This window comes from Diadema antillarum, unplaced genomic scaffold (assembly GCF_040938485.1).
Source record: "Diadema antillarum isolate AM-2024a unplaced genomic scaffold, OU_Dant_1.0 scf00000076, whole genome shotgun sequence".
Lineage (NCBI taxonomy): Eukaryota > Metazoa > Echinodermata > Echinoidea > Diadematoida > Diadematidae > Diadema > Diadema antillarum.
Window position 1 is genome coordinate 144,427 of NW_027270965.1, and position 13,453 is coordinate 157,879.

Genomic DNA, 13,453 nt, shown 5'->3' on the forward strand with positions numbered 1-13,453 from the left:
ATAACACAACTATGCTCAGTTGGCTGTCAGTCAGTAAGAACAGTTTGATAGTGTAATTCAATGTTATGCTCTATAGCTGTTTGTGCAAAGTGCAAAGCAAGTGACCATGAGTACACATAGCTACTGCTCTGGATCAAACTCTATTAAAGTAGGAAATGTGTATGATATCTAATATGCTGACATGTTTTGTTCTAGTTACTGAGAACAATGTTACTACTTGGAGATGATTATATGCAGTGACAGGCATTTTAGCAGTAATTGGCTGCCTATTTGTTATCTATTGCATTCAATAGAAATGCAGCTGTATACTGTAATCTAGTTTATCGATAACATAGAGGAGGTTATTCAGTTACAGGGGAGGATTGAGTGATCTATTCCATTGACTGTTCTAGCATATTTGTATGTCACTACTTCAAGAAGATTTTGCAGTTCTTCTTTGATATGATCTGTACAGGCACTGCTAGATCTATGTTAAAAGAGTTCAGACGAGGGAAACTCAGTTGCATTATACACTCCTAAGAGTATGTTTCACATTAATGCATGATATTTTAGCCATCCTATATACACTATGCATATGAGAAACATGTACAGTTTGTATGTAATTTCATATTCCTATTGTGAAAGACTAGGGATGTGATATCAGTCTAGCTCTGAGATAGATATTTGACAGGGGAATTCTGTGAGCATTGATATGATGCAATTGTTTGATAGTTTGCCATCCTGAACAAGTGTCAAAGGAAAAATTTTGGATTATTGCTATCCATGATGCTAACCGTGTTTTGATTTGTCTGCTCTGTTTATATACAGGGGCTGTTTTGGCTGTTTTGGCTGTTTGTATTTTTGCTCTGTTTTTGACTTGCTTTGGTCGGCTGAGGTACGCCGTGCAAATAAACGTCGAGTCACCTTACGGCACCAGAGTCCACTCGTCCTTTGTGTGTGCAGTAGAATCCCTACCTCTCTTCAGTATCATCAACATAATGTACAAAATGTTAACAATTAGTATAATAAAAATGTTTCTAGACTAAACAGTCTACAGATATGGTTTAATGAGAAAAATTGTGATATCTTCAGAATTATATTTAAGGCTTTATTGCAAAATTGATATATGGTAGGATGTTTTGGGATGCAACTGACCTACACATATGTATGAAATGCGATAACTTGCAGATTTTTTAATCGCTGCTCCCAAAGGTAAACTGTACCTTTAAAGAATGTAGACACAACTTGCCTTTACATACCTACTAGTATTTGTCTACTGAACAAATATGTATTCTATTGAGTCTCTGAGTCTCTATGGTTATGAAAATTCAAATAACAAAATTGCTTTCATTGAAAGTAGGCCTACACTATTCCTCTCTGCCCCACTCTGTTACTGTAATGAACTGACAAATATGTCTCTTTTTTCAAACTCCTAAATCAATTTATTTTCTCCCTCTAAGTCACATGGAGTCTGCAAAATGCCTGATAATCATGTTGTTCGGATGTAAAGTCACTTCTGGGGTTCCGCTTGACATTTGATAATCCCTGCTGCATGTTTTTTGTGTGGGCATGAAAATGCACTTATAGGTGAGAGTGTGCTGTGGTGCTCCCTGTGCCTACTCCTCTGCAGTATGTGGGGGAGGGTCTGTGAAACCATGGGATATGGGATAATGCCGTCTTGAGGTCACGCAGAGTCTAGGAAGTCTGTGCCACATGCTTGGAGTTCAATGTTGAAAGCTAGATGTACATGGTCTGTTTTTGCAGCGCAATGTCATGAGGGAAGAGGAAACTGGGCTCACATGCAAACTTGCAACAACAACATAATCACTGTTAGAGGTAGGGTAGAAGGAAAGAAACCACTGGATAGGTTGGTCACTTTCAGTCATAGCACAATGCCCTTCAATTATCAGACAACCCTATCAATCCTTATTTGGACATTTTAGAGTTCTACTGGCAATGGGGAAAAATAACTTCCAAGATAAGTGTCTGTTGACAAGCTCGCTGGACTAGATTCTAGATAGCTCCAGGGCTTGTAATGAGAGAGACATGTTCACATACACTGCCAATCTATGCTAGCTTTAATTTGTTGGACAGGATCACAGCCAGTTGCTAAACCAAAACAACATCAAATTCACATTCTAGAACTGAGATTCGAAAGGTCCTGATCTTATGGGCCCACGTGGGGGCAAGCTACAGATGGACTGAAGTTTTGAGTATCAGTGTGAGGTAGAAGTAGCTCTATGCATGTCATAATTATGGAACACAGCCACAGCTTTGAAAGAAAAGTTTACATGTATATATTTGTTAGAAAAAAGCAAATTAACATACAATATATGCACATAAATGAGAAATTTGCCAGTATCAAATATAAAACAAGAAGAGAAGAAGCATTTGTTATCTGAAAGTGAAACTTTTCACTGCTGAAAATAAGAATATCCATATGATGGAGAAAAATAGATTTCAAAGGCTGGTTTGAACAGCTTACCTGATATTTGTCTGTGCCCGAGTATTTCCTCTCACTTTTACCATCACCAAATCGTCTGAAATAGTACTGTGATACCATGCGGGACAGGGGATCCCTTATAATGTTGATATACTTTGGTTGCTGCATTTGGTATCTGTCTCGGAGCAAGAAGAACAAAAAAGAGTGCCATTACAGAGACACAGCAAAATGTTCTTCATTTTTATATGAAAAAAAACCCCCAAACAAATAAGTTTATTGAAAAAAATTTAAAATTATACAAAGTAACCTGTTCTTTGCTAGGGACTTTAAACAGTGTGTATACAACACTATGAGGTTTTCTGTGACAATCAACACTAAAAGCATGAGAATCGGTATATGAGATACCTAAGCACTATTATTACAAACAAGAAAACCAAAGCATTAATGTGTCCTAGCAATACAGATAGCGACATTTCAGGCATGCATAGATAGCCCTGATGACACAAGTTACTAGGACCTTGTCAATCATTCTGTCATTTTGTAACTCATTGGAAACATGAAATAATTTGATCACTGCTGGTATGAGGATTAGGGCCTACCAGTGGCAATAATATTCACGTCTTCTAAAGTTAAATTTCAAACACCCCAGAAGCATCAAAGGTCATGCAACATATGAAGTGAAAGATTGGATAGAACTTTATCATTCAAGTGTACGAAACATACTCAATAATAATAAAAAAAAAGTGAAATTATGATAGAGATAGATGGGGGACATATACAGTTTCTGGAAACTTTGAAAATCTATATTAGACTTTGTTCTCTTTGTCCAATTTCGATTAAACTACTACTGCTCTTGTTTGCCTCAGTTCATGCCCATGGCCGGCGGAACCGTGGGGGCTGTGGGGGCTCGGGCCCCCACACTTTTTGTGCATCATACAAAGGAATACATAAGGTGTCATCATTTTGGGCCCCCACACTTTTTTTTTAACCCGGAAGTACGTAAGTGGCACTAAATAGAAATAAATGGAAATCTTGAAGTGTGCGCATGGTAAGGTTATGTTTTTCCACTGAAGACCTTTTTTTTTTTGGTCAGCTGAAAAAAACAAAAACCTGGAAATGGAAGGGGAGAGATGAGCCGAGGACCTTTTATTTTTATTTTTTTTTTGCTTGTCAGCTGCAGAAACCCGGAGATGGAAGGGGAGAGATGAGCTGGGGACCTTTTTTTCTTTTTCTTTTTTTTGCTTGTTAGCTCATGAAACCCGGAAGTGGGCCCCCACACTTTTGAAAACGCTCCGCCGGCCCTGATGCCTGTCAACTTTCACACACACAAGAGTTTTCCATCAATGGTTTGAACAGATCGAAACCTGACCCAATCTGCATCAGACCCTTTTCACATATAAAACTTACCTTCTAAAGTCTACAAAGTGAAGATGTCTTTGGAAGATGAAAGGTCGTTCTAATCGGCCAACAACGTTCACCAGCATCCCCTTTGAATATAGATTGAGAAATAAACAGTACCTACTGTGGCAAGCTATATAAAGATATCACTGAATTACATGTCTTTCTTATGATATGTTTCTCTGTGATATACGCACTCTCTAAAAAAAAATCGAGTGAAAAAATTCACTCTTGAAGGAGTGAATACTAAAAAGAGTGAATTTAGAGTGAAATTGGAGTGAATTTTGAGTGGAAATGTCCATTTTCACTCATTTTGGAGTGACCTCAGGGATCACTCGAAGATTTTGGAGTGATCCCTGACGTCACTCTAAATCGAGTGCAAGTGAACATTTTCACTCAAAATTCACTCCAATTTCACTCTAAATTCACTCTTTTTTCGTATTCACTCCTTCAAGAGTGAATTATTTCACTCGATTTTTTTATAGAGTATGATGAAACTAACTCATTTTTTCTATAAACTGCATCACAATATGTGCCTTTAAAATACATAATTTCCCCTTCTACCAAACTATCAACATTATACCAGCCTATCTCTCTTGGTAATGAATTACCTCAGTTTCTACCATGCTATTTCCACTTGTATAAAGTGCATTCCCATTATAACGAAGTCCTCTGGACTGGTAGATTTCTTTTGTCATATCGTAATTTCTTTACAGCCATACCGTAAAGTGTATGACGACATATAGATGATAATTTTAGGCCCCCCCTAAGATTTGGACCGGGGATTTGGGAGGCGGAAAAAAAATGCGTGTATACTGTATGCATGCACATGAAGCGGGTCTCCTTTGCAACCTTTCATCAAATAAGATATTTTTTTTTGAATATTTCACTCAAAGTGTGCACCAGATCGTTGAATTTCAATTCAAAATATGCAAAATCTCTCGTGCTTGGGAGGGGGTATCCCCCTCCCAAACCCTCCCCCTCTGTGCCTCTTTCCCTAGCTAAGTACACTTTTTAGATTTATAAAAAATTATGAATAATTCTGAGTGCACAAGACTTATCACTTATATTGCGAAAACTCAAGGTTCCCTCATGTATAAGGGGAATTTCCCCTTTTAATCGACCCTTTCCTCCCTCAGCCCCCCCCATCAGTTTTTTGTTTTTTTTTTTGGTGATTTCCCAAATGTTGATTCCATCAAATATGCGTATACGAGATATCTCAATTTCAACCTTAAAAAGGCAAAAGCTCCATTGGAAGGGAAGGGTGGAGATAACACTCGCCCACGCCTTCTCCCTGCTCGTCCCCCGCCATGCAAAGAAGTAGACTATGGCTATACCCAGATCGCTTTATTTCAATTCTAAAAACGCAAAAGCTCCACGAGCGGGAGGGGGAATCCCCCTTCCCCTAAGCTCTACCTCACTAGACTTTATACATACACACAGATGGTGCACATTCGGAATAAGAGCTAAATTCCGTGATTTTAACACTTCGATGAAAAAGTATTGCACCAAAAATTTGCACCAGATCGCTGAATTTCAGGTCTGAAAACGCAAAATCACCTTCGTGTGGGAGGGGATATGCCCCTATCTACACCCTCGTGTGCATGCTTTTTCTGTTTGATTGCTGAACAGACAGCGTTCATGATATTCAGTGTAAGAATTGATACAAGAAGACTAGTGTATTTAAATTATACCATTTTATAGGCAAATTGTTCAATAATAATCTACACTAAAATATACTGCTATATACCTTAAACAAGTGGGACTGTTTCACGTCGATAAAACGCGCAAAAACATGTATCAAATTGCACCATTTACAACATCAAAATGCAAAAAGTTCTCACCGTGGGAGGGGGGGGACACCCCCTCCCACGCCCTCCCCCGCCCCTCCCCCCCCCCTCGCTCGCTCCGCTCGCTCGGGTTCAGTCGCGTTCATGATATTCAGTGAAAAGAATTAATACAAGAAGTGTATCTAAATTATACCCTTTTATAGGCAAATTGTTCAATAATAATCTACATCAAAATAAACTGCTACCATAAACAAGTGGGACTGTTTCACGTCGATAAAACGCGCAAAAACATGCATCAAATTACATCATTTACAACATCAAAATGCAAAAAGTTCTTACCGTGGGACGGGGGGACACCCCCCTCCCACACCCTCCCCCCCTCGCTCGCTCCGCTCGCTCGGGCTCGGTCGCTTCACTCCGCTCGCTCGGGCTCGTTCGCTTCGCTCCCTCGCAGACTAACCGCCCCCCCTAAGATGAAATCCTGGCTACGCCGTTGTGTTGACTAGGCGTCAGTCTGGCGCTCCCTGGCACATGAATGCTTAATCAATAATTCATGTGGATTCCCCTGGGCACTGCTAGTCTGAATTCATGCACGGTAAAGTGCTTGTAAACACCACATTTCATTCCAGCTGGCACTCATTTTCAAATTTTGCTTCACATATCACTAAATTTGGGATATAAATAAGCATAAATGATCTAAAGTTCCTCATTTTAATACAACTGTCTACTAATAGTCTGATATTTTTTTTTTTTTGCTTTTTCGATAAAAAGAGATCATTTTTGGTAAAGAGTTCAGCAACATTTATCATTGGGGCGATTTGTTTCAGAGTAGATTTATTTAAGACTCCATATACACAAGTGTAAATATACTCTAATTGATTTTCTTTACTTCCTGTCACCTCGTTTACGATAGAACAGAAGGTATTCATTGTAATTTTGTTTTTCAGAAGTAGGGAGAGCACTGATGCGACTCAACGACAGTATCGACAGGCGTTTGACTTTACACAGATACTGCCAGAGGCTGAATAAAGACTAGTTGCGATAGTGGAATTTCTCATGAATGAATAATGAAGCATTCAAACCCTGGCCATTGTTCAGGACCATTGTCAGGGTGTTAACCACACACTCCCATACACACCCATTGACCCCTGTGGAAAGTGAAATTTTGTACAGAGGGTTGAAAATAGAGCAAAGTCTGGATCCTAACTGTGAAATTAATCATGAATTTCATGAAACTTATTCAGGGTGGTCCACAACTTGAAATTTTAGCATGTTGCAGGGGGAAAAAAGTGATATTGCGCATGAAAGTATGTGCGCGAAGCGCACATCACGAGCGCGAAGCGCGAAGTCCCTTGCGGCCGGGGTCCAGGGCCCGCTTAAGGGCCCTGGAAGCTCTGGGGTTCTAGATGCTCTCTGGTGCTATCTTAGCCTTATTTTGAACACTTTGATCACCATGATCACTCTGCAATGCCAGGATAAAAATCATTAATATTTGAAAAATTATGTTTAATTGTTTGATTATGACATAAGATTTTAAATTGTTCTTGAAATGTTAATATATCGTCCTACTCCTTACTCATAAGACCTTTTGAATATATCTTGAATAGATATACTCCTCAATGGGGATGCTATGATAAATGACAAGGACATCTTGAACTTGTACTACAGTACAGCACACTGACTGTCTTTAATATTATTTACTTTCAGTTTCACCAGGGAGGAGCCACCTCCCTGGTTTCACATTGAAATGCCAAGATAACTGTGTACTCACAAAGTAGATGAGATGAGTGTAGAAAAGTGAGAACTGCACTTTTGCAGCCTACTGGTAAACAGACGTTTAGTTAACTTGAATGACATTTAACAAAAACTCAGATCTAGATAATTCTATCCACAATAAGCCTTTCCAGAGAGAAATTAGATTTCCAAAGTACAGAGCTGCCAACCTTTGGAAGCAAAAATTAGTACTCAGCAGCTGCAAAATTCGTATTTTCCCACCAGAATTCATATTTTTTCAATCTCCTTTTTTTTTCTTTTTTGCTATTTTGAATTAAACTTGTCAACTTATGAGGCCTACAGGCTCTAAACATAACGTTATGACACATGCCGAAGGATCGAGCTGGTCACCAGCACGATAAAGATGCCAAACTACGCAATGTTCAGCGTTGATTGATTGCTTTCTCGCAATGAATGTGTACAAGTGCAAGTACAACTGTATGTACCTCCAAAAACTTGCTGGGCTGATTATGGAAGCTTCCACTATCTAGCAGGGGACGGGGAATGCTTTCATCTTCTCAAGAGAGCTTCTGTGTGAGCGGATGCAAAACTCTGTTCTGTGTTTCCAATTATTGTTTACTATTTAAACATAATCATGCGTTGTTTTCAGGCTTTTTTATTTTATTGGATTTTAAATATCAGTATTTTCAGAAGTATTCCAATTCCTTTTCCCCTGACTGGAATCGGAAATTCTGCTATAACGATGATCGCAAAATGCCGCGCTGTGTGTGGAAGCGCCGATGCAAACACGTGGCTTCACGTTCAAAATGAAATGGTGCTAGACGGGTTCTCCAGCACTTACCGAAACTTAGTTTTCACTTTAAAGGAATGCGCCATGTGCTCGATCCTGCCTGTAAGAGGTTACTGCAAGTTCGATGGATCGAATGCGCCATAGCTGAGCTGAGCTGAATGGCTTGTTTACGGTAAACATGCAGTTTACGTTCGATACGAAGAAATCATTACGCCTTTCACGAGAGAAAAACACACAAAACAAACAAACAAACAAACAAACAAACAAAATACACCCACGAACGAATGTTGATAGCCAAAACTTTGAAAAGTAATAAGCAGTTTTGATGAGCGTGAACTGGAATTAATTGTCATTACACGTTGTATTAAACCAGGTGATGACTGCATCTCACTGGACCTACAATTGTACTCGTAGTGAATTTGTCTGGTCATACGAGACCTTTAATTCATGTATTTCTGTGATTGCATTTTTAATTGACTGAATAATCAATCCTTTTTTTATTGTTCAGGGAACATTAGATATTCGATCAAGTACACTATAATCGACTGTTCGATGTTTCCTACTATGCGCCAAAAGAAAGGCTATAGAAATAGAATCATGATATCTTTGCAATGATTCCTTTAATTCAACTAATGAGCTGGTTCTTCGATCGATATTTCCAGGATATTTACACGCTGTTTATTCCAGTGCGCGCATTCTTTCGTCTGGCACGCACCTGGGTGTGGCACCTGCTTTTGTGAAAATTTCCACAAGGGAGAGGGGTGGGGTGTCAAGTTTCTTCTAGCCGAAGAGACTGCATACACGATCTCTTCGCTTTTATTTATTGTCATTCGTGCTTTCCCCTTATTCTTTGCTGATATTGAACATTTAGATTGAACTTTACGAAGGTTGCTATAGCACGTGGTTCTTTTTGTTGTGAGGTGTATGTAATTTCTTTTTTTATCATTCTTGAGAGGGGAAAGGAGAGTAAGGGGGAAAGAAGAGTAAGAGGGAAAGGGAAATAAACAAACGTCACGTACGCTCAGCATTCACAGGAATCCGTCTTTTTACACCAGTCACCAGCATAGTTATCATCATCACCATCAGACATCACTCAAGATCATTTTAGCCTTTTCCTATCAACATTAAGAAACACGCATAGGCCCTAATCCCTCGAGATAAATACCTAGGAAAATAAATAACAAATACAAAGTATCAACACCTCCCAACAACACAAACATTTTTATTTAGAAAATACAACAAACAGCACATCGAAGCGGCTGCTGGGATCAAACTCCGAGCTCCGTCGCTTCGATTCGAAAAAGTATTGCAGCGAAGCGGAGAAATCGCCGTTACAAAAATAACAGTGCGAGACACGGAATTACGTTTAATTACTTCAAAGTATAAAGGGAACGGATAAAGTGATATAAAAGGGAAGAAATCGTACCAAACGAGGTGCGAGAAACGACAGAAATTAGTTTAGTAGTAAACTTAGGCCCTAGCAAAATTTTGCAGCACCGAAAGCTACGCGAAAATGAATACACATTGGAAACTCGGTATTGCGACGAGATCCTTGGGATAAATTCAACTTCGGCGCTCGAGTAAAATCTAACTTACTAAAGGTTCAAATGGAACGCATGGCTTTTTAGAGAAAAACTAACCCGCTGAATCTACCAAAAAAAAAAGATTAAACAATTTGCATTTGCTTACTCCATCGTTCGTTTTTGTTTTTGATTTTTTTTTAACGAAAGATGGAGGTAATTTTCTCTCTGCGGCAATGCTTTGAACGCATCTAATTTTGCGTAATTGCTATTGCCGATGGCAAGCTTCCTATAGAATTGATACGAATCCTTTCAAATATACGAAACAAAGTCTAAGAAAAAATCCTGGATATCCTGACGTTGAATTCCAGTGGTATCATAAATCCTTCTCACTACCAAAATTTAATCATCTGTTCCTTGCGCCATTTTACCAACCAACCGTTCCTGAAATTTCATCCTAATCTGTTCCCAACTTTTGACCTATTTTGCGAATAGAGAGACAGACAGGCAGACAAACGAACAGACAAACCAAAGCAGCAAAAAAAAAATATATATATATATATAAAATACAACCTTTGGCGAAGGGGGGCATGCATTTCATATCGTTTGTTTTTGCGTAACCCGACAACAAGCGTGACAACAAGCGAGCACGTGTCAGCCTTCCTCAGCCTCCCTCGGCCTCCGACCCTCTCTTTCCGTCCTCTCTCTCCCTCTCACATGCATACAGGCGGCTGTCTGTGCCGCTGCATAGGTGTTACTTCACACAAATTGCTGTGTGTGTGGATCCCGAATCAGAGCGCAATCCCATAGCATACACATGTGAGCAGGGAGGTGAGGGAGATAGTGAGCAAGTGTGTGATGTGGTGTTGTGCGAGACTGTTGTACTGATAGCTTGTTGTTGAGCCGCGTTGTGTTGTGATCGGTGCGGTGACTGTGGATAAACTTTTGGCGCTTGTAAACTGCTGCTCCTTTCAACAAGGAGCACTCTCGTAAGTCATTTGCGAGTTAGTTACTTTTAGCATGTCGCAGTTTTATTGGCATGGCGCTTAGAATGTCGCAAGTTTTGAAGGATGTCGCGCAAAAATTTTAGCATGTCGCAGCGACATGCTAAAACCCCTCGTGGACCTCACTGTTATTTATGCTTTCATATCAAAACCACCTTCAATCAAATTGTACACTATTCAGCTATCACTCATATCAATGACAGTGTTATCTGATATATAGTTTTTGAATTATTAAGAATCAAAAGTGGGAAATGTTTTTTGAAACACCTAGTACAAGTATACATACATGATACTACATACAAGTATACATACATGATACTACATACATACATGTTATACATTATGTACAGGGTGTATATATATTTCTTCAAGCGTATCATTCAACCCTTGTGATACTCACTTTTGGTAAGAATATACACCTGTTTGTAGCATATTATCTCTCCTTGCACAAACAATTATTGTCTTGCACAACATTTTGTAGCAATACTAGATCATGTCCCCTAACCTTGTAGCATACTGCAATAATTCAATTTCAATTCAATTCAAAGATAAATGTTAAAGAATACCTCCCCTCACAGTATGTGGATCATCTCTCCTTTACATAATACTAATGCCAGATCTCATGAGTCAATCATTTTGCTAGTAAGCAAGGAGGAGATATGACATGATATGCTAAAAAAATAAATAAATGTGCCTTGCTTTTTGCTTTCTAATTTAAACGTACGATTTCTGTCAATACCACCATGTCTCAACCTGCTTCGGGTTAAAAAAGCAGTTGTGTGAGGTTTAGGATACTGTACAAGGTGTTATTTTGTGATGGTATGGAATAACTTTTGCAAATTTGACTGCAAATTTAACAACATTTAAAAATGTCACCATGCGCTAGGATAATAGTGCACTTACAATTTGGTAAGTAAGCATCACTGTCAATTCTGAATAACATCTGACAAAAATGTTCATGATCTCCCCATTTACAAAAATATCAGCACACGAAAATAAGAGCTTATAGGCCAACAGTATGCTAGACCATCATCCACAAACAAACATTGTCTGAGATTTCCATTGCATGGGTGGAATATCTAGTTTAGATAGGAATGAATTTTAAAGAGACTGTACAGTACTGGTTGAGGTGAGGATTCAGGTTTATAATTTTTTGTTTTTTTGGTGATAACGAGAAACCTCTTATGAAGTATGAAAGAGCATGTAATTTCAAGAAGGAATCAACATTTATTTGATGAAAATTGGTCTTGAAATGGCCGATATCTCCAAAAAAGCGATCCTAATAAGATTGACAGGCCACGACTTTTATTAGGATCTTTGTTTTACCTTGTTTTTGGATATCTAAGTCATTTCAAAACCGATTTTCATCAAATAAACTTTTGATTTCTGTTTGAATTGTATGCTACCTCACATTTCATAGAGTGGTTTCTAAGTATCTCGCAAAAAGTAACAAGCTGAATCGTCACCTTAACCAGTACTGTACAGTCCCTTTAAGCTTCACTCTCTTTAATCTCTAGATCATTGCCACTCTCGTCAGACATCATTTTGGGAAAAAGTCCATCTCAACATACCTCATGCACTGGGGAAATTCTGGTCTTGTTGTACACCAGTGAAGACACAAAGTGGAACTTATTCTTTAAGGCAAGTTCACGCATGACGGTGATGACCGAACGACTGCCGCATTTCCCAACTCGATTGTAGACTACTGCCTCTCCCCGTTGTGCCTGTCAAAATGTTCAAAAAACAAGTCAGAGATATACCGTAAAATGAGGAATGTTCGCATGCATTTTAATTTCGCGGATTTTGCGAGAGCCTAGATTTGCCAAATTAAAATGCGCATGAAAGTTCTTGTCTACACAGTAGGCATTGAATGTTAGAGTCAACTCGCGAAAATTTTATGCCAAGAAAAAGGCTGTTGGCTCCAATTCATGAAACATTTCCTGTTGCGAAAATATTGTGTTTTATAGTAAAGTTATGCTTGTAAAATAAAATAAAAATATCAAAGAACGAAAATTATGTTTATCTCTGGAAAAACTTCCCTTGAATATAAAAAGAGCATCCTGTCTTATATAAGTGTTGTTTTGATGGACAATTAGAATAAATATGGGGAAAAAAACCCCAACATATTGCCTGATTTGTCAGAACAGCATTTTGGCCAGAAAATTACAAAATATCAAGAATATCCTCAGTATAGTGATTCATGTACACACACTGAAAGTGTCATGCTCATTAAAGAGTTACAACTAATCGGATTCTAAATAAGAGGAGAAAATCTGTGAGTTGTTGCACAGTTCATATGACATAAACATAGTTTATATCAAAAGGGCTCAAAATTTATCTAATTTGCTTGCAATATATTGAAAGGCTCTAATAGCAAACCTGGCTGATGTGATTTGTCAAGATGATGAGCTGTTTTAGAGCATTTTTAGATCAAGGTGTAACATAACTGAAATCATTTGCTACAACTTTTATTCCTGAAGTGCTCTCCCCATTCAGAAATAGGTTGGTAGAACGTTACTACTATGTGATGATCAAATTATGCCCCAAGGTTAAATAGTATTGAAATGCATGCAGCTAACAATTCAGCAGCAAGCACTTCACTCTCACATAATGGGATTAAGTATCAGTGGCGCATCCAGAGGAGGGCGCATCAGGCGCATCCCCTCTTACCTTTTTTTTTGTTGCTAAAACAAAAGAAATAAAAAGAAAAAATGTGGGGGGGGGATGCGTGCCCCCCCCCCCTTTAAATTTGTAAAGGCGCCTTTCCTTTACGGAATTCCCAGATCCGCCCCTTG

The 13,453-nt window shown here is 38.7% G+C and overlaps 1 protein-coding gene across 1 annotated transcript in view; it reads right to left on the reverse strand.

The window, feature by feature from the left end:
- LOC139717502 (uronyl 2-sulfotransferase-like) overlaps positions 1-13,453 on the reverse strand; it is a 40,592-nt gene that overhangs the window by 17,645 nt on the left and 9,494 nt on the right. Inside the window, exons 3-5 of the mRNA XM_071629007.1 lie at positions 12,230-12,382; positions 3,830-3,909; positions 2,465-2,597 (exon numbers count right to left, since the gene is read on the reverse strand). Of these exons, the coding sequence (XP_071485108.1) occupies positions 2,465-2,597; positions 3,830-3,909; positions 12,230-12,382 (366 nt within the window). The remainder of the gene's footprint in view (positions 1-2,464; positions 2,598-3,829; positions 3,910-12,229; positions 12,383-13,453) is intronic.